The sequence below is a fragment of the Mesocricetus auratus genome, unplaced genomic scaffold, assembly GCF_017639785.1.
Source record: "Mesocricetus auratus isolate SY011 unplaced genomic scaffold, BCM_Maur_2.0 Super-Scaffold_100691, whole genome shotgun sequence".
NCBI classification, from domain to species: domain Eukaryota; kingdom Metazoa; phylum Chordata; class Mammalia; order Rodentia; family Cricetidae; genus Mesocricetus; species Mesocricetus auratus.
In genome coordinates this window covers 7,028,904-7,056,277 of record NW_024429267.1, presented here as the reverse complement: position 1 = coordinate 7,056,277, position 27,374 = coordinate 7,028,904, and the positions used below count along the sequence as shown (strand labels likewise).

General features: G+C 46.5%; 1 protein-coding gene across 21 annotated transcripts; it reads left to right on the top strand.

The window, feature by feature from the left end:
• Nucleotides 1-63: 63 nt before the first annotated feature.
• Tpm1 (tropomyosin 1) lies at nt 64-26,576 on the top strand. 21 transcript variants are annotated; one of them, XM_040740259.1, is made up of 10 exons: nt 76-311; nt 1,035-1,160; nt 1,365-1,490; nt 13,048-13,181; nt 14,947-15,064; nt 16,071-16,141; nt 16,919-16,994; nt 17,438-17,500; nt 17,784-17,853; nt 25,727-26,576. In XM_040740259.1, exons 1-10 carry the CDS (start codon nt 198-200, stop codon nt 25,807-25,809), a joined length of 981 nt encoding a protein of 326 aa, XP_040596193.1. In that variant the 5' UTR covers nt 76-197; the 3' UTR covers nt 25,810-26,576. The 21 variants fall into 21 exon arrangements, 20 of the variants coding, with proteins under 20 accessions (XP_005075553.1, XP_040596191.1, XP_012972869.1 ...); XR_005874914.1 differs by lacking the exons at nt 1,035-1,160; nt 25,727-26,576 and adding exons at nt 20,957-21,140; nt 24,641-25,720 and having other exon boundaries at nt 82-311; XM_005075495.4 differs by lacking the exons at nt 1,035-1,160; nt 25,727-26,576 and adding exons at nt 19,222-19,300; nt 20,957-21,148 and having other exon boundaries at nt 85-311.
• The last annotated feature ends 798 nt before the right edge of the window (nt 26,577-27,374 follow it).

Genomic DNA, 27,374 nt, shown 5'->3' with positions numbered 1-27,374 from the left:
GCAGGAGACTGGGAAAGGGGGTAGGAGGAACAAGCTTTTCCAAAAAAGTATTGGCTGTCCTGAGGAATGCGGTCGCCCCCCTGGGAAAGTACATATCAGAGAGCAGAAGGCAGCTCCGCGCTCGCACTCCTCCGCTACCCCACCGCGCTCCTGTCTCTGCTCTCTACGCTGCCCAAGGGCCCCTCGCCACCGCCACCATGGACGCCATCAAGAAGAAGATGCAGATGCTGAAGCTCGACAAAGAGAACGCCTTGGATCGAGCAGAGCAGGCGGAGGCTGACAAGAAGGCGGCGGAAGACCGGAGCAAACAGGTCTGCGTCTACTCCCACTCCCCACCGCCCCGACTCTGAGTCGGCGGATCGCCCCCGGGACCCATCCCAAGCCCAGAGTGTCCAAGAGCGCGCGTCTTTAAAAAAGAAAAAAAAGTGCGAGAGTTAGGCTGATTCTAACTTTTCTGTCTCGTCCAAGGACGCTTGTGGCCCTTCTCAGGTCCATGAACTCCCTAGAGAGGCTGTTGACTCTCGGGACTGGGAATCAATTGTATAAGAGGAAGGGAGAAATGATACCAGTTACCGGTGTGGCTGGAGGGAAGGGCAGGGGAGCGAGGCAAGGCTCAAGTCCTAAAGTGTCCGAAGTTCTTTGGACTTTTTGTTTGGGGGAGAAAGAGCCCTTGAACATGGGGTGGAGACTTTGGAGGGAAGAGGGGGGTCACTGAATAATTTCCTAAGAACAAAGATGGGACAGAACGGAAGATACAGAGGAAAGTTAGCCAAACAGGGGCGTGTTTCTGCAACCCTTCAAGTCGGGGACCTGAGCTCTCTGAGCTCTCCACAGAAAACTGTGGTCCTGGGAGGGGGTGGGGTGCGAGATGAGTCACTAAGCGGTTCCAGCTCTGGGCGATTATCTAGGGTCCCTTGAGCCCAAAAGCAGCGATTCCCCTAGCCCCAGGGCCCTAGCCAACCTGGCACCCATTTGTTATGTGTCTCACACTCGGTCCGTGCCGGCCGCCCGCGCCCGCTCGCCGCTGCCCCCAGCTAGAGGAGGACATCGCAGCGAAAGAGAAGCTGCTGCGGGCGTCGGAGGACGAGCGGGACCGGGTGCTGGAGGAGCTGCACAAGGCGGAGGACAGCCTCCTGGCTGCCGACGAGACCGCCGCCAAGGTACCCCGGGCGCGCGGCGTGGCACAGCGCACGAATGGCTAACTTTCTCTTTCTCTCTCCCTCCCTGTCTTTCCCTCTCTCTCTCTCTCCCGCTGTCCCTGTCCTTTACGGTCTGTGCACCCTCACCCCGCACCTTGCGGGATCACGCTGCCTGCCGCACCCCACCCCCTTCCCCCTTCCCCGAACTCCACCGCCAACTCCCAGCTGGAAGATGAGCTGGTGTCACTGCAAAAGAAACTCAAGGGCACTGAAGATGAACTCGACAAATACTCTGAGGCTCTCAAAGATGCCCAGGAGAAGCTGGAGCTGGCGGAGAAAAAGGCCACAGATGTAAGTGCACGCTCACACTTCCTCCCTCACCTCCTGTCCCCGTGGCCACCCTGGGGGTCACCACAGGGGCTGCAGAGCAAAGGAAGGGGGTAAACCTCCTGCCGGACACCTGCACACAGCCTGGCCGTGGCCCAGAGCACTGGATGCCGCCTCTGACTGCCGCTGCGCACATTCATTCCTTTTTCTCTTTTTCCTCTTTACCTCCCCCACTTTGGTTGGAGGTGGGTGGGTGGGTGAGAAGCTGGGAGAACACTGCCTCTGGAATGGGGACTTCTGGAGGTGAACTTCGCCTCCTGCTGGTATAAAACCACTGAAGTGTGTGTCATCACCAAGGTTTGTGCAAGACAGAGTACCCAGTTTTTTTGTTTGTCACCCCCAGTGGTTTCCGCTGGATCCAGAGAGCCTGGCCTTTACTTGAAAGGCTAAACTTGAAGGCTACAGGGACACTTTGAGACTCTCTTTCTCCCTAGGCAAACCTTAAGACCAGCCCAGGGAAGATGATCCTTGCTTGGGTCTGCAGTCTGAGGCACTAGATCAGAAAGCACAGGGAGTTATATATAGCTCAGTGCTTTATATGGCATCGTGAGCCGGCTGCCCCCTGCCCGCCCCACCCCCACCTGCCAACCCTCTGACAACCACCACATACTTCCAGGGGGTGACAGACACAGCTCCAGCTCTGCTAAGCACCCTCTCCACTGCCCTTCGGAATCCTAACTACGGAGCTAGTCTCTTCTGTCTAGAAAGTCAAGCTGAGGGTCAGTTTTTCTTTTCACACCGCTACATTCCATTGGAGAAGCTAATTAAGCCTAGAGGTCCAATTAGAAAAGAATTCCTTGGGAAGCTGATAACAATTCCAAGAATGTGTGAGTAGCAGAGAAAGCTACACCCAGAAGTTGAACCCCAAGTTTGACAGAAGCTTGTAATTTTTGAGGGGGTTTTGTGTTTTTGGATCATATATAATGCAAATTACCCAAGAGTTTTGAAATATTCAAGGCCTTTTGTATCACGGAAGGCTTGAGATTTATCTAGTGTTCTTGGTAAATGAGTGGTCCAGACATCCAACTGGGATGGAATAAAAAAGAAAATTTTCAATGACAAGTTTCCTGGAAAGGAGGCTTGCGGAAGCACTGGTTTAGCAAAAACTTATTAATAAGTCCTACCTGGTTTTAGAAAAAGAATAACAACAAAAACAGTCTTCATGACTCTTGTTTAGTATAATGTGAACCAGATGCCTGCTTTGTACATACTAAATGGAGGGTGCCCATCTCCCCCAAATCCTCCTGCAGGACATTGATTTAGGTTTTTCAAAAGAGCCGCTGATAGTTCTAGGAGAGGTATTCCTTATAAGGAAAGGAATTCAGAGAATTTGCAAACAGCCCAGTAAGAAAGAAAGGAGAAAAACGTTGCTATAATTCTTAAGGGGGGGGGAGATAATAATTGCTGTAACTATGGAGTGGTAATCATGTCTTTAATGAGAAATCATGGGGGGGGGAACTACTGGAATGGGGTGGGGCAGATGTAGAGAAGAGACTATTTAAAGTCAGCTGTGGGGGCGGGGCCAGGAGGAGAGGGAGGTTCTTAAAGACAGTTTTGATTCTTTCTGTGTGCTGGAAAACTGTCTCTAAATATGGTGCGAGTTTGTGCTTCTCTGTTTCTTTTGGTTAGTGTATTGATCATCTGCTTCTGTAAAACACTGTTAGCTCTTTGAGACCAGGAATGTTGAAGGGAGTTTGTGAAGACTCGTTATATTTAGAGAGATCTTGACTTACTTGAAATAGCTAAGACTTGAAGAGGAAGAGACAGGTGTCACTAGAGGGAAGAGGTGGGAGAGAAGTCCTGAGGTATTTCAGGGAGGACATTTTATTCTCTAGTGTCAAGAAATATATTTCCGATTAGAATTATTAAAAATATTTTCCCAATTTACCAACCTACTTTACAGAAACTTTTTTTCCCTCCCAGTTTAAAAGGCTGTCACTCAGGAGCTAGCATCTCTAGTGATCTCTTTTGGGTTTTTCCTGGTTTTTCCACCTAAATGAGGATGAGTCCTGTTAAGCCTCCGTTATCTTGGCTCCTTCCCCCAATAACTGATGGAGCTGATATTTTCAGGATGTGAGGCTTTATCCCTCTAGCTAGATCTTCTTCCTAATGTAGTGACTGACTCGGGCTTACCTAAATTCAGGTTTAACCTGGGATCTCTTGGGATGGGACCTAGTCACAACATTTCTGAAATAACCAGGGGATTCCATCCTGTGGCTAAAACCTAACAACTAACTTCCCATAGCTCTTTAGTAATGACATCAGCTTGAAACTAAACTCCTGAAACTGATTTCCTAGTGTTTGAAAAGCAACACATTAATTCTCTAGGATGGCTGCTACTGTACTGGCAAGTGGGCAGTATTTTCTCTGGCTGCCCTTGAAGGGTTGCTGATGCCCTGTCTGGGCATCCTCAAGGTTGGAAGCAGATGGTCTGTGAGCTTTGGAGAGGAGCTGTACCCACCACCACTCAGCAGACCAACAATGGCTTAGAAACCAAGCAAGAGGCTCCACCTGCAGGACTTGAGGACCCTAGCCAGAGTTTGTGGGCTTTCTTTCTGCAGCAGAGACCAGAGGGGACTAGGATTCCAGAAGTGTTCTGGTTTGGGAAGACAGCCTTGGTAGGAAGGTTTTCTTTTTCTACCTTTGTTCACACACAAACATACACACACATTTTTTTTTTTTTTTTTTTTTGGTTTTTCGAGACAGGGTTTCTCTGTATTGTTTTGGAGGCTATCGGTCCAGCCTGGCCTCGAACTCACAGAGATCCGCCTGCCTCTGCCTCCCGAGTGCTGGGATTAAAGGCGTGCGCCACCACCGCCCGGCTCATGCACACACATTTTAAACAAGTCCAGGGCTGACTTTAAGTCTCTTTGAAAAAGGTGTAGGAAAATATAAAGTCCAGAGACTTGACAGGCGTTTAAAAACACAGCAAAGGAAGGAGTGGTAGAGATGATTTCTTACAGTTTGTGTCCCTGTGACTTTCCAGCTGGTAACCAGAGGTTCTGTCACAGGCTTCTATCGTCTTGCATCTTGGGTTCATTGGATTCCACATATCAGACTAAATTAAAACTAGGGAAGGTTAAGATGCTTTCCTTGCTTGAGATTGCACAACTGGATATGGGGCCCAGCCAAACTCTTAAGGTAGTGCCTATGTTTGTTTAATTATACCGTTTGAGTTCTAAACTATATGTAAGGCATTGTTAAGTGTTTTATAGTACCTGATAATTCACAACAGTCCCATGAAGAACTCTGTACTATTATACTCGTTTTTAAGCGATGAAGCCCTGAGAAGTCATTTGTCCAAAGCCGCACAACCAGCAGAGACCTAAGAACCAGATTCAAATCTAGAAAAGCTGTATTTAGAACCGTCTAAACTGCATTGTCAGATAGTAATTTACACTTGGTGAGATAATTCGGATGTTGCGGTTCTTGTAGTCAGTAGCGTGTGTTCTGGGATTCTTTATATGAACCACCTCCCTTAAGTTATACTATAGGCTCCGCCAGCAGGAGTCGCCATGGCCTTTGCATTCGAATGATGGTGTTCTTTACCACCTGAATGTTCATTCATGGTTCAGGCTCCTACCCCGGCTCAGCTTCAGAGTAATCGGGATTCCGGAGCACTCCAAATAGCCAGCAGGAGTCGCCATAGGCTTTAGAATCCAGGTCCTCCACTGGCGGCCACCCAGGCGCAGCGGAGTGGAAGCAAACGCCCTCCTGCGGTGGCCTCGCTCTAGGCGAAGCAACCCTAAAACCAGCCGTCTCCGCGCGCAGGCGCAGTGGTTCCACCGGCTGCCCAGTCCCGGGGTCCACCGTGCCCCGCCCGCCTTCCAGCCGCGCCCGTCCTCTGCGTTCGCGCACTCGCCCGCGGCTCTCTAGTGCGGTCCTGGGGCCATAACTTCCGGACTGCTTCTGAGCCGCAGGGGACACCAGTCTTGGGCTCAGTAGCTGCAGCAGCAGCAGCAGCAGCAGTAGCAGCTACAGAGCGCGGAGGTAGAGCGCAGCCTCAGCCGCCGCCTCGCCATGGCGGGTAGCAGCTCGCTGGAGGCTGTGCGGAGAAAGATCCGGAGCCTGCAAGAGCAGGCGGACGCCGCGGAGGAACGTGCGGGCAGCCTGCAACGCGAGCTGGATCAGGAGCGGAAGCTGCGGGAGACAGTAAGGGACCCACCCGTCACCCCCGAGGCCCCACGCCGCACCTGGCGCACCTAGGCCAACTGACACCCGGTTGCTCAGTAATGCCTATGTATCTCTCTAGTGTAAAGTCAAAACCTCCTGGGGGAAGCAAGAGTGCTGTTGGGAAGGTTCTAGGAGCGGCATTTTTCCTGTGAGAGGACTGCATTTCTGGGGTGATTACGAATTGTGTCCTAGGGATGTGCACTTTGCGCTGCTGGCATTTACTTACTCATACTGGGGTTGGAAGAAGGCGTCCTTAAAGAGCAGTCTCTGGGGAGAAGCACTGTAGGACTTCGGGGCCTGCGGATGCTGGGCCTTTTTTTTTTTTTTTTTTTTTTTTGGTCTCTGATCCTGTGGTTCCTAAAGGCTGATTCTCCATGGAGGTTAGACACTGATAATACCAGGTTCTGAGGGAAGTGTTAACTTGCATAGCCTACATCCCTTACAGCTTTGGTTTCTTAGCCCTCCCGTCTCCCAAGTGGATATTCCTCTACAATAGATATCTCTTTGTTACAAGTTTTGGAAAAAGTTGGCCAGACATCAACAGTTACTGGTTGTACCTCTTGCTGGCTACCCCTCCTCCTTGTCTAATGTAAGGCAAATGAATCCAGCAAACAGAAACAGGATTTCAAAGGGAGTTTAGATATTAGGTATTTATCAGCCGCGTGTGTGTGTGTGTGTGTGTGTGTGTGTGTGTGTGCGTGTGTGCGTTCGCGTGCGCGCGCGCGCCTGTGTTTTAAATCAAGGTATTCAAACACCTTGGGTATTTTATGACAAACAATAATATGGTGTCCAGCTGTGCTTAATATACACAGGACTAGCCGGGCGTTGGTGGCGCACGCCTTTAATCCCAGCACTCGGGAGGCAGAGGCAGGCTGATCTCTGTGAGTTCCAAGCCAGCCTCGTTTACAGAGCGAGTTCCAGGACAGCCTCCAAAACAATACAGAGAAACCCTGTAACAAAACAAAACAAATATATATATATATATATGTATATATATATATATATTAAATTGAGAACTATTCTAAATTGAGTCATTCCTCCTGGCTGAGAGTTTGTAATGGTTGCATGGCGTCTTGCAGAAAATCTGCAACATGTTTTGTATAAAAGTACAGAGAACCAAGGGAGTTTTCCTAAAAGGAAGTTTAAGATAAAAATGCAGATAAAGATTTAAAAAACCAACAGACAAAAGATAACTTGTATTTTTGCTTAAAAGGACTAGTTAGCCAAAGCCCCACTGTAGAGGTCTTAAGGCAGCTGGTGATACATTAATTGTGATCAGTGCCTGGGTAACCACTGTGAACCAGTGAACTAAAAACCAGGATGCAGAGCACTGGGTCCAGTTGGTCAGGATATGAATCCTGGCTCATCTCCTCTCTAGCTGGGGATAACTGTTAGTGCTTTGGTTCCCTGTGAGTCAAACGTAGTTAGTATGTAAAGAGATCTCAGTGAGGCTTAGCAGACAGAGATAGTGCTACTTAAACTGCCCTTTATTAACAATGCCCAGCACCACCTTGCCTAGCATTCTTTACCGTAATTACTTGGCAAAAGCTCCTAAAAATGGCCCTACTCGCTTCATTACCACCAAGATTCCCGCATTTAATGCCTTTAACCCCCAATTGTTTTCTCAATTTTAGGAGGTATATCGGGCAGGCTGGAAGGACTGTGGGTTGAAGCATTAGTGATGGAGCATTGCTAGACTCCTGGCCTAGTGACTGGTGGTACACACAGAAGACACACCTAGTTTGTACATCCTTGTGTTTTGTTTTATAGCAGCATTCCCAGGCTAGTTTGCTAAGGACAGAGCTTTCATTCTTTTCATAACCTTATGCCTTTATTTAGAACAATTGAAATCCTTTTAAAAGAAATTTTAAAATAATTTAAAATCACTCTAGCAGGACGATTGGTCAGGATTTACAATAGAGACTGAGTGACCAGCTGAAACAATTGCACATTGCTGGTTACTCCTGATTTTTAAACTGGAACTTATGTATGGATGGAGCTAATTTAAGTGGTTATAGCTTAGGCTGTGAGTTAAAGCTAGCAGGAACAGTTTCTCTAGGCAGCTAAGATTAAGGTTTGATGACAAAGCCATGAACCACTGCAGAAGCTTTTTTCAGTGAAGAGTTGGCCCCAGTTCAGGTACTCTGAGATTCAGGTAGACTAATGGGTCCTCTTAAACTGGTATGCACCTTGGAAAAAGCAGATATCGCTCACTTCCTCCTTGTTTGTTTTCCCAAGGTGTGTGGGCCCTTCAGAATCTTGGAATGAAATTACTTTACTTGACATAATGCTTGACTCTAGGTCTTGTGTCTTAAGGGTTTTGTGGGGTGGTGATCTGTGTGTTTAAAGTAGAAAAAAGTCACTTCTTTCTCCAGCTTTCTGGGCAGAACCTAGCAGATGAGGAGCTTAGATGTGCAAGCAGGTTCTTATTGGATAACTATTAATCATGGGAAATAACTAGTTTCCCAAATCCCCAGCCCTTTCCTGACTCTTCAGCATTGGCAGCTTCTTCTGGAACCAGGAAACTGAGCATGCTCTGTGTTTGCCCTGGCATTTCCAGGGTGGCAGTGACCGACAATACTCTGGGTTCCCATGTTCCTATGCAGTCACAGCAAGGCACCTCAGTACCTCACCCCCTCCCTTCCCTCATGCCTCACAAATTACAGGCTTTGGCCCAGATAGAGGAGGCTGTTGTTTATCTGCTATCCATGGGAGTGCCCCTAATGTTGTGTGTGTGTGTGTGTGTGTGTGTGTGTGTGTGTGTTTCCCTTTTCTTGACCATAAAAGGAAAGGGCAGAAGTTTAGTTTGGCCCTAGTCTTTTCAGTCATACACTGCTAGCTGGGTAAAACCCTCACTGTAACTACAGTTTACATGAAATAAAAAAATCTGACCTTTGATCATTCCAGACTCTGCTTGGATTCAGTCGGGACTTTGAAAATATATTCCAGAGCATTGGCTTTCAGAGTAAAGGATTTTCTTCTTTCTGTATTGACTAAAACATGTGAATTTCATGTAAATCTTAGGCTTTATTCATGTCTGGTTTGCAAAAACATTTTGCTGTGCTGGAGTGGAAGCACTGATTTCTGCATAGTTCCTTCTTGGGTAGGGCAATGGTGTGTGCCTGTTTTTTTCTAAGGTAGCCACTTCCTTGTTTGAAGGCAGGGCGAAGTGTAGGAATGGTGAGCTTGCAGGACTTCCTTGGTGGGAGCTAGTACTGACACAGGCACGGAGCACGTACACCACCAAGGATCTCACATGTGTGAGCACTGGGTGGTGGTTTAGCCAGGGCTCATAATCTCCCCAATACAACAGTCTCTTTCTGAGTAACTCGTTACATGTTGAGTTCCAGTAGCACTTTGGAAACCAGCAACCCAACAACTGGAAAGGCTTCGCTGGCAATGTTGAGGTATGGGTGATTTACATGCCTAGGAATAATCTGCATCTGGGGTCTTGACCCTCCCCAAATGCCTTGCTATTTCTATCTTATTTTTGCTGACAGGCACAGGGCAGTAGGCGCATTCTGACAGACATCAGCAACAGATACATAAGACAACCTGGGAGCTGTAATATTGAGACCCTCAGGAAATATCTAGAAAAGTCTCAACCCTGAGGAAAAAAAACCCAAACCAGAAACAAAATCTGGTAAAGGTGGCCCATGGAACACAGAACATAGTAAATCAGGGTGACTCGTGTTTGTAATCTCTGGGCTTGAGATTGCTGAGGCGGAAGCATCTCCAGCCAGCCTAGACATCAGAGACTCAAAGTGAGGGTACGAGAATAAGAAGCTGGACTTTTATTAGGAAATTAAACTTGTCTTGGATTCTGAGGAGATCTCCAAAACTTCTACTAGACCAGCACAAGAGAGCCCATGGAGCCAGAGTGCAGGGTCCTGTCCGGTCCCTCCCCCCCCCTCCCCAAGGTGGCCTGTTAGTGACTCCCAGGCTCTAATCTCAAGTACTCATTCTTGGGGGCTAGAGATCTGTGTCCTTGTTTGAGCTACTGGTTACCCACCAGAACATCCTGCCTTTAAAAAAGAATTGAGGTGACTTGCTGATTTTCTTGCAAAAACTACTTTGCTAGTATCTGTCCCTACAATCTCTTAAACTGCTTGGGGTTATGCAGGTCAGGGGGTGATAGAGAACTTCCGTTCTGGTTTCTAGGAGAAAGAGATTCTGCCATCTGGCTTAGTAGGGAGCTTGCTGGGCAGCTCCTGCAATACTTCCCAGCTTCTTTGGGTGGTGACAGAAGAGAAGAAGGACTTGCCATTTATTTACAGTGCAGTCCTGCCCCTTTGCACCGACCTCAAGTCCTAATCTCTAGGCACGGGACCCAGGAGTCTGTTTCTATTGTGATGCATCTCCCAGTGGGGTCATGTGTCCAGGTAGTGTTTGCCCCTGTGTGATGCCCAGGTTCTTCTAGTCCAGTTCAAACAAAGGGGCTTCATTACGTACACTTAGAGTGTCTCCTCCAGATGTGGTCCCTAAAGCTCTGCTGTGTGTGCCAGTCCTCTCTGTCAAAACTGGCCCAAAGGAGCCAGTCCTTAAGCCCAGTCACTGCATAGGCACCCTTTGTGAGCCCCTTGGCTGGCCTTGTTGGAGGACATTAAATAACCTGTGTCAGGGAGTTTAGAGTTCTAAAAACCGATGCTGGGGGAGGAGTGTGGGGATAGTTACAAAGCAGCCTTCAGCCGAGCAGCGTCAGAGCCAAAGGATAAGTGTATGGAGGGGTGGGGCAAAGAGAAGTGTGTGCAGACAGACTGATGGAAAGGGGCGCCCTGGCCTCCTGGTGATCTACCTGCTTATTATTAACAATATAGTAAGAAAAGTACTTTTGGACGTGACCTACCTAGGTAGTCTAGAGAAATCCTTATCAGCACTTTTTGGCCTTTAAAAACATGAGTTGTTTAATGGAAATGGCTGATTTTCTTGTAGTAACTATTGCTGGTCAGTGTCTGTCCATATAGGTTAGACTACTCGGGGCATTGGGTAGCCCAGAACCTTCCACCTTAGTGTCAGAGAAGAAAGAAGGTGTCGGGGGACCACAGGACTTGACACACCAGTCCCAATCGGCTCTCTGTTTCTGTTTTCTGTCTCCACCCCTACCTCCCTGTTTGTAAAAGGAATAGAAATTTTCCTAGAAATGGAATACATGCAAGATGAAGAAATATAACCTGACCCAAAACTACAGCCTTTTTTGGGGGGAGGCTGTTTCTAGGCAGGGTTTCTCTGTGGCTTTGGGGCTGTCCTGGAACTTGCTCTGTAGACCAGGCTAGCCTGGAACTCACAGAGATCCGCCTGCCTCTGCCTCCCGAGTGCTGGGATTAAAGGCATGTGCCACTACCGCCCGGCCAAACTATAGCCTTAATATGTGTGCTTCCAATTAAAGAGGCTGAGGGAGTTAAAAGCACTTGCTGCTCTTGTAGAGAACCTGGGTTCTCCCCAGTACCCACATGGCTATTCCAGTTTCAGGGCATCTGAAACTGACCTCCATGGGCACCGCAAGCACACATGTACATATGCACACAGGTAGGCAAAAACACTAATACACATAAAATTAAAAAATTAAATTAAAAAATTAAATTAAAAAAAGGGAATGGTTGTTTATAGGCAGTTCTCTGTAGTTAAAAAATTGGGCTGGACAGTGGTGGCACACACCTTTAATCCCAGCACTCGGAAGCAGAGGCAAGTGAGGTCGAGGCCAGCCTGATCTACAAGAACTAGTTCCAGGACAGCTAGAGCTACACAGAGAAACCCTGTTTCAAAAAGAGAAAGAAAGAAGGAAATTGATTATTCCAATCCCCCTACCCTTCAAGGAAAAGCCCAGTCATTCAGGAACTTCCCAGTTTGGTCCAGTTCCAAGTGTTCTCTGATAATGATTGACCTTGTGGGATGGTTCAGTAGTAACTGCCCCTCCCATTCATTTCACACTGGCCCTGCTTCCTGCCCCTGGCCGCCAGTTACTACATAGTAGTTTTTTTCTTTGAGATAAGTGTGTCTAAAATGTTTATATATTTTTTTAAAAAGACTACAGCCATTCATGGTGGTGGGAGATTCCCTGTTCACTGCCATGCTCCAGATAAAACTGACACAGGTCTAGATGGGCACAGAACTGAATGGTCTCATTTCCTGTGACTCAAGGCCATGACTGGGGCCTCTCTAACTGCTCGTGCATTTCCAGTTCTCTTGAGAGCTTTGAAAGCTGCTGTTGTTTAAATTAGGACGTTTTTACTTGCTCGGGTCAGTAGATATTTGTGGAGCCCCGGCCTCTGTGGAGAGCAGATGCCTTGAACTTAAGCAACATACAGTAAGTTTCAGGCAAGACACACACTAGTCGCATGGACTCTAATTTATTGCAAATGTTAGAAAATTGGCTCCTAAATATCCTAAGGGCCAATAGTCTTTGAACACAGGTTCAGAATGGATGAGGATAAATAATTGCGACCTAATTAGCAAGTCCCACCCTCCCTTCCAGGCAGTCTAGGATGGGGGGGTATCACAGTGGGACAAGCACTTACAACAGCAATCAGTCCTTGCCCGCCCAAGAGAGAAGCACTTTAATTCAAAGCTAGATTCCAAAACAGTATCCATATTGCTTTTCTCCTTAGACCTGTGAAACTTTTCTTGTAGCAACCTTGACTTTGAAGAAATTCCATAGCTTAGGTCAAAACCCTTGGGAAATTTATCTTGGCTTTGTTCCAGTGAGGCCAGTTATTCTAAAGAGGTTACTGAAAAGGTGGGGCAAAGGGAAAGTTTCTAGATGGCGTTAGTTCTCCATATGGTATGGGTTTTTGTTGTTGTTTTGGTTTGGGGGTGTTTCTGTTTTAATTTTCCTGGTATGTATTTTTTAAAACCACTGGGTTTTAAAGCATTTGGTTTCATTGTAAGGCTCTTTTGAGAAGTTGCTCAGAGAAAGGATAGCTGATGAAACATGGCGTTCCAACTTCTGATCATACTGCTAGGGACTGTGTGACTGAGCCTGGGTAGGGCCTGACGTCGCTCTCTACATTTCCAGCACGCAGAGGGCTGTGAGGAAGCTTTCCTTCAACGAGCAGGTGAAAGGCACGGCGCTGGGTGCTGGAACAGGACATGGCCGTCCATATGCGTGTGCGAGTGTGGGTGTTGCTGATGGTCCCCTCTCTGCTGAAAGTTGTTTCTAGGTTTGTGTGTATGTCCAAGTGTGTTGCTCACGTGTGAGGACTTGAGCTGGTCAGGGCTTGCAACACACTGGAAGCTAGCTCACACCAGGCTCCAGACTTCCTGTCTGGAACCAGCCCTCCAGTTCTGGCGGGTGTCTGAAGGTAGCACCCTCACTTCCTGCCGGCTCTGAAGTGTCTCGCTTTCTGCCTAGGCTGAAGCTGATGTGGCGTCTCTGAACAGACGCATCCAGCTGGTTGAGGAGGAGTTGGATCGTGCACAGGAGCGTCTGGCCACAGCTCTGCAGAAGCTGGAGGAGGCTGAGAAGGCCGCAGATGAGAGTGAGAGGTGAGACCACATTGTGTAACTCCTGTGTGTGCACTACACGCACGCACGTGCGCGTGCACGCGCGCGCACACACACACGCACGCACGCACACACGCACGCACTTATACACACTGAGCTGGAAAGAGGGCTTAGCATTTAAGAGCACTGGCTGCTCTCTTTTGAGGACCCTGGCCTGAGTACCAGCACCCACATGGCAATTCACAACTGTCTGTAACTCTAGCCTAGGGCTCTTCTGGCCTCTGCTGGCCCTAGGCATGCATATGATGCACAGACATACCTGCAAGCAAACAGAAGAGAAAGCATAGATAAAACAGATATGATCAGCTGGGCGTTGGTGGCACACACCTTTAATCCCAGCACTCGAGAGGCAGAGGCATGCGGATCTCTGAGTTCAAGGCCAGCCTGGTCTTCAGGGAGAGTTCCAGGACAGTCTTCAAACCTACAGAGAAACTCTTTCTTGAAAAACAAAAACAAAGAAACAAAAAGATATGATCCGGCTGGAGAGATGGCTCAGAGGTTAAGAGCACTGGCTGCTCTTCTGTACGTCCTTAGTTTAATTCCCAGCAACCACATGGTGACTCCCAACCATCTAATGAGATCTGGTGTCCTCTTCTGGCATGCAGGCAGAACACTATCCATAATAAATAAATGTTTTTAAAAAACCGATATAATCTCTAGGCCCTGCACAGATGAAATGTTTTGTATTAATACACATGTACACACAGACACAGTCAGGTGCTCTTATGTTTTGTATCTACTCCTGCTGTAACCTGACCTATATGTAAAGACCCAGCCTTGACATAGTAAAGGGAACCATGATTCCTGTAGGCCAGCTTTATTAATTTCCTTCTTATTAGTGTGATGGAACACCTGACAAGACCCAACTTAAAAAAGGAAGGGTTTATTTTGTCTCGTGGTTCAAAGGGACACACAGCCCATCCTGGGGGCAGGTTTTGGCGACAGGAACATGAGGCAGCTGGTCTGGAAGCAGATAGCAGTGAATGCTAGTGCTCGACTAGCTTCCTTTTTATTTAGTCAGGGACTCTTGCCTGTGGGATGGTGCTGCCCACAGTTAGAGTGGCCCCCTCTAGTCCCATCCAGAAACTCCCTCACAGGTGTGCCATAAATCTGTAAAATCTAGGTCAGGTAACATTTTCTGAACTGTAACACCGTGCTATACCATCCAGTGTCAGACTTGCCTCCCAACACCTATTTGTTTCTCTCTTTGCTAATCTATTCTTTCTTTCTTCCTTTCTTTCTTTTTCTTTCTCACCCTAGACAGGGTTTCTCTGGCTGTCCTAGAATTCTCTGTATAGACGAGGGTGGCCTCTAACTCAGAGATCCACCTGCCTCTGCCTCCTAAGTGCAGGAATTAAAGGTGTGCGACACCACACCTGGATTCATCCATTTTTAATCCAAGGCTTTCCCTCAGGAAAAAGGAGAAAGGGGAGAATCTCCACATTTAACAAATAAAGCTTGGTAGCGTCCCTTCATGTTTCCCAGATTCAAATAGGAACCTGACATAGCACCTTCCACTTAAGATAGGTGACTTAGAAGTTCCACGGGTACCCAGAGTTCACCCAAAGATCCCATTCACAGTGAACAGACAGAAATGTGTGTCTTTTCTGGAAATTTTTGCTTTGTGCTTTGGAAAATACATGGGTCTCTGTTCAATTTTGGTTGGCTGCACTCAGGGAGCCTCATACCCTGCAGTAGCAGTGGTCATCTCTCCATCTTGGGTCTTCCTGCTTGTCTGTCTTTCCAGAGGCATGAAGGTCATTGAAAGCCGAGCCCAAAAGGATGAAGAAAAGATGGAAATTCAGGAGATCCAACTGAAAGAGGCCAAGCACATTGCTGAAGATGCTGACCGCAAGTATGAAGAGGTCAGTTTCTGGGACCCAGAGCCTTACAGACTCACAGCCATGACCTTGGGGGAGTAGGATGCTGTCTGGGCTCCTGGGTGTAACAGTTAGCTCCCCTGATATAAGTGAGTGGTTCTGAGAGACGGGGTTCCTTTACCTGCAGAAACTGGTTCTTACTGTGATAAAGCCAGCCAGTCATGTGCCCTGGGAGGAGAATCAATACTTCCCCACACCCTAAAGGCGCGGACAAAAATGTCTTTAGTCAGGAAGAAGGAGAACTGGGCCTTAGGGAAGGAAGCTGGCCTGTTGTCATGGCACAGATGTTTCAGTTCAGACGTTGTAGAGAACATGGACCACAGAGCTCCTTGGGAGATACCTAGAGGCTTCTCCAGGGTGGTAGAAACCCTTTGCTAACACAAGCTCTGTCTGCAGTGAAGTAGATCCTGGTGATTGTCCCTATACAATGACACATGATGATGACAGCCAGGGTGGCTGTAGGTTCCGGTTTTTCTCTCGGTCTTTCACCATGGCTGTCTGAACTGCTCCATGGTTTTGAGCTGCCTCCGAGGAGCCTTTTCTCTGGGGTGGCATTTCTGGCTGCAGATTTGACCTGCCGGTCATCTCACTGGCTCCTGTCTTCTGCACAGATCTCTGTGTGGTATAGTCCCTGGGTTTATTTTTGGTGCTCTCGGCAGCCCCTTCCTTTTCAGTCTAAAATGCCTCCTCATGTCTCATCATCCTGCTATTTTTAAGATTGCAGATTTCATATTTCTCTCATTCCGAGAATTGCTCCGGGCGCTGTGTAATTATCTAGACTCCACATGGGAAGAGCTAACCATTCCGGTCTCTGAGCAGGGGCCCTGGGCTCTGCTGAGGGAGAGTGCCTGTCTCTAGCCTGCAGAAGGAGGAGTGTTCCATTTGTAGACGAGAATCCCTAGGGCTAGTGGATGCAATCTCTACCCTATAACCACCCCCTACACAAAGTATGCAAGACCACAGTGCGTCTGCTGTGTTTGCCCTGCTGCAGGTGGCCCGTAAGCTGGTCATCATTGAAAGTGACCTGGAGCGTGCAGAGGAGCGGGCTGAGCTCTCGGAAGGGTAAGCGGGCCCATTGCCACCACCTGTGGGGATGCTGCAGCGCAACGACTAAACAAGCATGACCTCCTGGCAGCTGCACCTTCCCCCACCTCGGCTCCAGGCTCCTTGTGTGCTCACTAGGATATGGATGAGCCGTGAGCCTGGGCCAAGGAGGAACCATGTGGGGTGTCTGTGAATGCGTGTGGCACTGCATGCCTTACCTGCACTGATTTTGTGAATGGCCTTGTGCATTTCCTGTGTCCACTAACAGCCAAGTCCGACAGCTGGAAGAACAATTAAGAATAATGGATCAGACCTTGAAAGCATTAATGGCTGCAGAGGATAAGGTACTGATGGCTCACGTGTGGTTTTTAGGTTTAACTGCATCCCAGACAGCTTTGAGCTTCCAATGCCTACTGGTTGGTTTGGTGTAATGACTGTACCTTCACTACACCCTCTGCTATTTATATCTTGCTTCAAGTGCTTTCTCTTGGTCCTTTATGCTCTTTGTTTTTCCCTTCATAAATACTCTGAGGGGGGTGGCCAATAAGAAGCCAAATTATCACACCTTGGAGTTGCTGGATTTTGTCCCTCTGCCCTTCCACTGTTGCAATGGAAGGCAGAGCCCATGGCAAAACCTAGCTTCATGCCTCGTGGTTTGGCTACTTAAGGCAGCCCCCCACCCCCACCCCATCTCTAGGACTCAGTTTTCATTTTTTCCCATCCTTCTCCCTTTTTTTCTCTCCTGGCTCCTTGGGCTTGTCTCCCACCTTTTCTGCTTCTGATCGAAAACATTAGCAAATGTGCCGAGCTTGAAGAAGAATTGAAAACGGTGACGAACAACTTGAAGTCACTGGAGGCTCAGGCTGAGAAGGTAGGCCAGGAGCAGGGAGTGGGGACGACTCCGTCGTTAAGCGCTGCTCAAAAGAAGCCCTGCCTGCTGGTGGAAATAAAGGCACAGGAGGCATTTTAGCAAGTGGCAACATTTTGAGATGGTTTCCTAATGGTCACCGGATAGTAGGGCGCTCTTGTTGTGTTGTTTCTTAGAACGACTAGCAGATAATGTATCTCATGTTGGGTAAATCATCAATTTAATTTAAACAAAGTGCCAAGTGGATAAGTTATCTCCCTCTTATCCCATGTAAAGCAATAGGCAAGGAAGCAGAGAATGTATTGTAGTGTGCCATGTGATACCTGAGGGTCTGTTACCTGCTAGAAGATCCCCAGCATCTGCTGGTTGGGCTGGCATGTTCCTTGTGTGAGAAGGCGCGAGTGTGAGCCGCAGCCTGACATCTGGACCGCTCTTTCTAATTACAGTACTCGCAGAAGGAAGACAAATATGAGGAGGAGATCAAGGTTCTTTCTGACAAGCTGAAGGAGGTAATGTTGTGAGAGTCTGGAGAAAACTGGCTGGATTGTGATTAAGGTTCTGTAGTGGGTCAAGGCACTGTCCTTTGGAATCAATGGTCCAAGGCAGGCCTGTTCAGAGGTTTTCTTGTAGTTCATGTACCATGTTAGCTAGCTGCTGTTGCTTACAGGAGGGGCTGAACCTGACATTTCCTGGGTGATGTACACTTGAGGTCTGTCCTCTGGTTTTCCTTCTGTCTGAAGCTACTGGATAGAATCTCCCTGACCTTGACTCAAATGAATTAAATCATTACAGGCTGAGACTCGGGCTGAGTTTGCAGAGAGATCAGTAACTAAATTGGAGAAAAGCATCGATGACTTAGAAGGTAAGGTCTTTAACATTTTAAATTCAGTCCTTGTTGAATAACCGTCATGATAAGCAGTCATCCGATCCAAGGGCTTCCTCCCTGATGCTGCATTTTGTTCTCACACTTCCTGTATGGCTCTCCTCCGGGGTTCTTGTCTGTGACACCGAAACTCTCGGGCCCAAGTCCTCAGCTCTTGGGGTGACTAGTCAGCCACCAGACCGCTTATGTCTAATTTCTTGGATTTCAGAAGTGGGTCTGGGCTGTTTTTCACTGAGTGAAGTAATTATAGATGAATGTGATTCTGGTATATTCCGTGTCTCTGGTGATATTTCCTAATTGTCAGAACAATGTGGATTTGTTTTAAACACATCGGTCTTCCAAGTGTGTGCCCAGAAGAAAGGCTTGGTTTTGGTTTGGTTTTTTTTCTTTCTTTCTTAAGCCATTCGTTAGCATTCTATATCCTGAAAGGACAGAGGGTAGGAATTAATAGGGCACTGAGTCTCAGGATCACACTTCAGCATTTTTCAAAACAAAACAAAAGAGCACCATACATCACAGTCAGAACGGGTTGAAGCGGGGACTGACTGGCGATGCAGTTAATTACCAAGATAACAGCCAGGCATGGGAACACTCACCTTTGACCCCAACACTCAGGAGGCCAAGACAGGTGGAGCTCTGTGAGTTTGAGGCCACTCTGGGTTATATAGCAAATCCCAAGCCAGCTAGCAGACCCTGTCTGAAAAAGAAATAGAAAAACAAACAAGTAACAACAAAAAAAGAGAAGAGAAAACGGGGTGTGGGTACAAGCCTGCCAGTGTATGGCAAGGCACAAACCCACCACCATTACAAATTAAAATGTGGATGAGAGAGAGAGAGAGAGAGAGAGAGAGAGAGAGAGAGAGAGAGAGAGAGAGAGAGAGAGAGAGAGAGAGAGAGAGAGACTGGTGGGGCTTGGGCAAGAAGTGAGTGGTTTGAAGACTGTCATTGGAAATTGAACTTGCTGCCTTTGGCTGACTACTCCAGTATAAATAGACATCTCTGTGAAAAGAAAGATGTTCCATTACCCTCCAGGGGGAACCATCTTCTGTGGTGTCTTTAGGATTTAACGGTTCATTGGTATTTCCTACCATCGGTGTTGTGTTTTTCACATTGGCTCTTTCTTGTTTTATTTTCTAATGGGTTTTTGTTCTCTTTGTTTTTGTTTCAATCTCTTTAAAAACAAATCGCACGCCTCCTGCATTGGCCATCCGCTGCGGCACCAACCCCTTCATGCATTGCCTTTTCCTTGCTGACGTGTCGGGATGGCATCCGCCACCCTTGCTCACCCTCCATCTCTTGACCATTCCCCATGTCCTTGCATCTCTGCCTTCCACTTCCTGCTCATAGACGAGCTGTATGCTCAGAAACTGAAGTACAAAGCCATCAGCGAGGAGCTGGACCACGCTCTCAACGATATGACTTCCATGTAAATGTTCATGCACTGCCTGCTCACACCCTCACCCTCATGCTTGTGTGACGAACTCACCACAGCTCCCTTCTCAGTCTGTGGTTGCCATTTTTGCCCCTTTTGTTGACTCTCTTGCATAGCCTCGGGTAGCCACGGTCATTTTAACATTGCACTAACAAAGGCCAAGTGGATTCAGTCCTTGCAAACCATTTCAGATTCTTTTTATTCCACAAATGCAGACCTGGCTTCTTTCTGCTAAGAGATGAACTGGACTCTGAATGGCCCTAAGTACTATCGCTTTGAAACCTTACACCAGACTCAAATAAAACTAGAAGGCCATAATGCACTGGTGCAGGAATTTAGGAAGAAATACCAAGTTGTTTCCTGGGATTCTGTCTGTGAAGTACAGTGTGGTCATTTTCACTTAACACTGTTAAGTTTAAAGTATCAGATTATCGAAAATCTGAGGAAAAGGAAATGAGCATGGCACAGTACATAGCTCTCCCTCCCTGTAGTGAATTCCAGAGCATGGCCAGGCATGGTGGTACATGGCTTTTATCCCAGTATGTGGGAAGAAGAGGCAGGTTAATCTCTAGTTCAAGGCCAGCCTGGTCTATAAAAAGTTCCAGACTAGCCAGGGGTATAATAGTGAGACCCTGTATAAAACAAAATTTAAAGAACATTCCAGAGCAAAAATGAATGGTCTCCTGAGGAACCAAGTCTTATTTGCTGTGTTTATTATATTGAATGGAAATAAAATACCCCATAGTAAATGCTTGCCACAATCAACATCAGAGAAGCAAGAAATAAAAACATTTTTACAATATGAATTTGGAAGTTAATGGTCCATATTTTACTCAAGTTGGCCTTGTTTGAGGACCCCCGGACATACACAGCTAATTTACATATTACTAACCACACTTGTGCCTCTTGTAACTCTAACCCCTGGAAATGGTTCACAGGGGGCTCTTCATTCTAATACTGCTGGGTCCCTTCAAAGCTGGGAATGGTATTTCTGTGACTGTTCAGAAATATAGTAGCTTCAGGTGCATGACATGTGCTTGCTGCCTTGGACTATCCTTTAGAGACCTGGCTATTGGCATAGAAACAAGGGCATGCCTCTTCTCCACCATTAGTAAGTGAAGAGTGGAACCAAGTCACCTGCAGCCATCTGTAGCCACCATCCTCCCCAGTGCCAAAATGTGGTACTCTGCGGGGAAAACTCTTTTGAGTGTAATGAAATGTCCAAAAGGAGGGTTTAGTTTAAGATTATTTTTGTTTTGTTTTTTAAGGGTTTTTTTTGTTGTTGTTGTTATTTTTGTTTTGGGGGGTTTGGGGTTTTTTGTTTTGGTTGGTTGGTTTTGTTTGTTTGTTTCTTTTTTCTTTTTTGTTTTTTCCAGACAGGGTATCTCTATGTAACAGCCCTAGTTGTCCTGGAACCCTCAAGGTTAGCCCATGACAGCTGTGGGTCCAGGTAGTAGTTGCCAGGGATGGCCTCCCCCAGGTGCAGCTGGCAGTGGGTTTTACATGCCCTAACACTTGCTTTGGGTTCTACATGCCCTAACACGCTTGCGTTTCACATACGGCTGTCATCCGTGTAGTTTTCTTTTTTTTCTCTTTTTCCTTTTCTGTTGCGCCACTTTTTGTCTTTCTCTTGCCTTTTGTTTCACACAGATAAGTTTCTTTGCTTCACACCTCCCAAGACTCCTTCATCAAGCTGGATGTCCCACCTCTCTGAGCTCTGCATCTGTCTGTTCTCCAGCTGACCCAGGTTTCCTTTTAGCGCCCGCCCTAGGGCCAGGCACACACTGTGCTCTCTATTGTACAGGATCTATTCACCCAGTGTAAAATAAACACTGTAAGCTATTCCTCTTTGCTATTCTTTTACTCCTTATTTATTGATGTTTTTGTGTCAACACTGAATAAAACTACAGTTCTGCTTCATGCATCTAAGGGCACATTTTTTTCCTGCACACTATATATTGACATCAGGAGTTTTTAAAGTTGTAGTTCCTTGTGTGACTTTTAAAAATATTACCTGGATTTTAGGCACTGTAGTGAGGCCCAGATATCTATGGTTTTAGGAATTGTGATGATTGTGACAGTTTGGGTCCAGAACCTCCACACAGTAGATAGTGGGAATCAAATTCTGGCTTGAGCAATGTTTTCCTCTGCCAAAAGTTTAGTTTGGGGTGTGGCGCCCTCTCTGTGATGACATGGAGATGGCTCTGCCTGGCTAAGTACTGGGAGTCTGTGTAGCTACCTTGTACTCTAGCTAGGGAGATTGCATATCGTGAAAAACTAGGATTGTAAGTCATGGTTATGTATGTATTGGCCTTTTAAAGCACTTTTAAAGAGTGAGTTGAAGTTTTTTTCTTTAAATATATTCATTACCTTCATTTTGAACACAAATTACATTATGGAGTTTCTAAATATTAACTGTATTTGAGTCATGGTTTATTTTTGTGTTCTGAAGCATATCCTATATTCTGCAGAAGGTATGTTTACATATGATGAGTTTCCCCCTCATTTATGAGCCATTGCAGTTGATTTACAGCCCACCCACCCCAAGAAACAATGTTTGATTTCAGTCACAAACAGCAGTTTAGTAACTTTTATTTCATAATTAGTACTTTAAAACAGTGATATCTGGGCCAGGCGGTGATGGCACCCACCTTTAGTTCCAGCACTCCGGAGGCAGAAGCAGGCAGATCTCGGTGAGTTCAAGGCCTGCCTGGTCTAGAGAACAAGTTACAGGACAGCTTCCAAAGCTACACAGAGAAACCCTGTCTCGACAAAACAAAGCAAAACAAAAACAATGTGACCTCTGGCTTCTTAGCTCTTGACGTAAGCCTGGCTCCAGTTCCTTTATTTTAAGCATGAGTAACCCTCCTCTGTCTCGTGTGTGGTACCTGTTAGCCTAATAGGACTGGTGTACCACTCTCCTCAAGTAATTTGGGCAAACTCTGAAAATAGTCATTTACTCTGAAGTCTTCAGGGTAGAGAGAATTCTCTTTTTTTAAGCACCAAAGGGTCTGAATTAAAATATTTTAGTTAATGACATGGTAGACTCTAATTTTATGATCCAGGCAGCGTCTCTCCACTGAAAGGTGCAAAGTTTTCTGGGGTTTTTTGTTGTTGTTTTGTGGTTTTTTTGTTTGTTTGCTTGCTTTTGTTTTCTGTTAGTTTTATTTCCCTGAGACTCCTTGGGCCCACTTCTCAGTGATTTCGAACCTTGTTCTTTTTAAAGCTTGGAGTAACAGCAATGCCCTTTCCCTGAGCTTTCTGCCACAGAGGAAATAAGACTCTTGGAGTCCCTCTGAGCAGACGTTAATGCATCTTGGGATACAAATTTCTTCAGTCTCAAAGAGATTTCTCACACCCGTTAAATGCTCACTGTGAGGGAGATAGAACAAATGAACCCTGAAGGCAGATCCTAGGTAGCTTCAGGTTTGCACATCAGGAGCACAGACAGCAGGTTGGGTTGATCAAGAATCTGTTTAGCAAGGGCCAGTCTGTAGCAGCAACTCTTTCGGGAGCCTCAGTTGAACCAAACTAACAGCATTGCTGACTCTGAGACCAGAGGCCTCCAGACAACTGGAGTCTGTGCAGAGCAGGAGGAAGAGCACTTACAAATGTGTCTGACCCCTGCTCTCAGGTCATCAACCCACCAGCTAGGTCCCTCTGCTTGCTGCTCATGGTGGTAATTTCCCCTGATGATGTAGTAATGGGGTCTCTGTTTTGCAGCTTCTAAGTATATGGGAGACATTGGAAGGTAATAGGGTAGAAGAAGGACTGATGTGGGTGTGTTCTTCTAAGCTGGCGGTGTGGGAAGAGAGGAGTGGGGTGAGTCTACACTGGTAAACATGTGTGTTTGGAGCCAGCAGAGGAGGGAAAGTCTCCTGGGCACTGCCTGGAGGAGGTGACAGCCATCTGGAGTTTTGAGTATTCAGAAAATGTAGATAAGAGGGAAAGGCCTAGGTTGAACATAGTTCTTCATAGTGTGCAACAAACAAAGGGCATAGCAACTTCCCCCACCTCCTACCATTTCCAAAAGAAAGTTGACAGAACTGCCCCATTTCCCAGCGATGAGTGCTAAGGCTAATCACTAGGCAGTAGGATTATTAGCTCTCCAAGGTCATCAAGTAGGATGTCCAGGTCCACAGAGTCCCCATCATTCTAAGCAATCACACACACCCCACTTTTCCTAGTGTGTGCTGTTTTCTTTGTCACCGCCTGTCCCCTGGATCATCAGACACAGGCTGAGTCTCATGGTGGACTGCTTTGCCACCTGGATGGATTACATAGTAGTAAATAAACCTGTATCACAACTGGGCAAGTATGGATGTTTGAGAGGGGTTTTTTTGGGGGGGGTGTTCCACATACCACAGTGTACATATGGAAGTCAGAGGACATCTCTTAGGAGTCAGGCTATTTTCTTTCCACTGTGTAGAACCTGGGGATCAAACTCTGTCATCAGGCTCTGTGAGACAAGCACCTTTCCCGCTGAGTCATCATCCTGGCCCAGTTTTACTTATTTTATGCATGCTGTCAGCACACAGCATGAATGTCATCCTCTTGAAGCATGCAGATACATTCTGAATATTGTGAAGTGGAGATGAATTTTTGTTTGCTGTAGGTAACACACTTGGGAAGTCAGGAGAACTCAGACTTTGTATGTCCCCCTGGTGTCTAGGAGGGGAATGGGAAGTTTTTTTCAAAACATGTCCTTGGGGCAGATACGGTAGTACCAGCTGAGAACCACACTGTACTCTGAGCAGAGAGGATAGGGTTCAAGAAGAGTGGACGACATAAGTGGGCTGTCAGGGACTCACCTAGAATCTCTGCTGAGCTCTAGCAAGGCATGAGTGGCAGGGGCTGGCCTCCAGCCTGGCTTTCGTCCCCAAACCTGTTGTCCCAAACTGCACATAGCTCAGCTCACAGAGTGGTGATTTTTGAGACAGGGTTTCTTTGTAGCTTTGGAGCCTGTCCTAGAACTCGAGTTATAGACCAGGCTGGCCTCGAACTCACAAAAATCCACCTGTCTCTTCCTCCCAAGTGCTGAAACTAAAGGCATGCGTCACAACTGCCACAGGATGTATTTAGTGAGGTGCAAAAGGAACATAGGTTCCTTCCCTCACCCTGCATCTCTGTACCTCTGTTCTACATCAAGATCCTGCCCTTTCTCCATTCTGCCAAGACTTGCCATGCACCCTCGCAGGGCACAGGGCCTGGGGTCAGGGCACAACGTTACTGTCCTGTGTATCCATGTCTTCTAGTCTGTTAACTACCTCTCACTGACTTGGGCTAACCTCTTCCTTCTGTCTCTTTTCTGCTAACCCTTGCTGACCTGTCCAGATCAACTCTACCATCAACTCGAGCAAAACCGCCGCCTAACTAACGAACTAAAGCTGGCTCTGAATGAGGATTAAAAACTTGTGTGCACAAACTTGGGTGGAGTTCTAGGAATGCAACCCATGTGCAGGAAATCTATGATTCATGGAGTTGAAAAGGATCATGTTCTACACAAATGGATAGGAAAGGCATTGTTGGAAGGCCAGCCTTGCCTCAATTTCCTCTGTATATATCAGTTGAATCCTCATTAGCACCAAAAGTTTTTATGACATATATATATATAAGTGAAAATATTTATACCAGTCAATTCAACCCTTCCTGCATCAACAGGTCCTCTTTGAACTCACTGATGAGTCCCCCCCAAAAAAAGCCACTTTTTTTTTCTGTTTCCTCTAAACAGCTGTGAGTCCTGCTTTAAATATCTATTACAAATTTGTATTCCTAACATCTTCATAACATGTATAGTGTTTGAAATGTGATTCAATGTACCTATGCTTGGGCAAAATAGCTTTTGAAAACAGGAGCTCATCAGAAGTCCCTGGTTGAAAGGTACGCTTTGTTCGGTTTAACGGTGTTGGAATCTGATGAGTGTCATGCTAATAAGTAGGAAACTATAAAAATACTAAGAGAATGTCCTAATGAAGTGTGCATGAGATGTGTCGATAACCCTTTGTGAGCAGTAGAAATAAGCCATTTAAAAAGCAGTCAGAAACCTATTTGTGCCATCTTTGCTTCTGTGAGGTTGTGTGCTTACACAGCTACCAGATCTTTAACTGTCGATAACTTAGAATCCTGTCCTGGCATTAACTTCATTTTGTGTAACAGTGCTGTATCTGTGTTTGGTTTTTACCCCTCCCTTGTTCCCACAGCAGGCAGTGGGTGAGCCTTCACCAAACACACCGTGCGCTTCAGGGTAGATGGATGGTGGAGGTGCACCCAGGGCCTTGTCTGGAAATGAGTGATGTCTTACGCATGTAGAGTGCTATTCCTCTTCTGTGTGTGTGATTGATGTTTGCTTACTAAATGGACAAACCACTACCGAGTCTGATGTGCAGCTATTCATGACTTAATTTTCTAATCCCATCGCAGAGAAAGTGGCTCATGCCAAAGAAGAAAACCTTAGTATGCACCAGATGCTGGACCAGACCTTACTGGAGCTAAACAACATGTGAAAACCTCCTTAGCTGCGGCCACATTCTTTCATTTCCCTCTCGTTGTTTTATTTTGTTTTTAAACACCTGCTTCCCAGGAAACTCCTTTGATGCATTTTTATATACTTTTAACCACTGTCACCGAAACATCTGCAAAGAACCAGCTAAGGGCGGGGGGTAGGGAAAGACACACAGAAAGGCAAGCCCAAGTCCGGGCACTTAGTTAAACGTGCCACTTCCCAGGTTGACATTGCCACACTTCATAGCGTTTAGGCATGCAGTCTGCTTAGCCAGGGTAGGAAGACTCACAAAAACAGAACGATTTCCAGCCAGAGTGCCAAGGTGGAGTCGCCAACAAGACTGAGGTTGGAGACAGCCAGGTGCAGGTGTGGGTTGGTGCTACTTGAAACAAAGGAACCCTGGGGGTCTTTTGTTCAATGTTATACAATTAAATTTCTCTCCAACACTAATTTATTTTGTTTTGAGTTTTACTTCCAGACAAGACTATGGGTTTCTTACGCCTCTGTTCATTAAAGTCAAGGGTCTGGAAGCCACACTGGTCCTTTAAGAGTCCCATTCCTTCCCCACTGACACACTTGCAGCCCCTTCCAGCTCAGCGGAGAGAGCATTCAATGTGGACTGCCCCTCTTTCCAGTTCTCCATGTCAGGGTAAAAGATCTAGGCACTGCATACATAATTGGTAAAGGCATTTTCTTAAGAATTATAACTATATGTAAACATTGTATAATGATATGGAATAAAATGCACATTGTAGGACATTTTCTAAATCTGGTGGTCCTGTCATTTTCTTGTTGTTTTAACTTTGTGAATTTTAGGCTGTGATTGATCTGCCTGGTTACTTGCAGTGATGGTCCAAGTTAGATCCCCTGGTTGCCCTCTCAGCAATGAGTTAAATGTGTTGAAGTGGCAGCGGTCAGGAAAAGCCCTTTCCAAAAGTCTTTTTCTGTGTTCCTGGCATAGCTCTGTGGACTAAGAGACCTTTTACAGTGAGCTTACTGCTATGGATTTTTCCCCTCAAATAGTAGCTAAGTCTTAAACAGTGATGCATCCATATTTTAGTTCAGCCAGTGGTGGAGTGAAGTACCAAATCTATGGCTCTTCTTAGCTTTGTGGGGCTTTGTGATTTTCTGTTTCCAAATTCACATGAGTTCTCCACTTCAATACATCTTTATTTCCTCAGAATTAGAACTGAAAATATTGTTTCCTAGCTCTTGAAGACACTAAACAAACGGAAACAGATCATAAACAGTATCAGTTTTCTTTGGTTGTGCTACATCAAGATTTACAGGGGCTAGAGGTGGTTCTTACCAAAGCAAACACAGTGGAATGTAAAGCTAAAACTCACTTCATGCATAAGTAATGTTTTGGTTCACAAGCATTAACTGTTTTGGTTGTAATGCCAAGAACCTAAACAGGAGGCCGGAGACCTGGCTATCCTATCTATATAGAAAGCTATTCTCTTACCCTATGTAAATAAGTGCTATGTATCTCAGCCTTCCCTGTTCCACCATCCCCAGCTCCTGCTGTTCTGGTATAGTCATGGAAGTCCCCAGACACGGCACTCT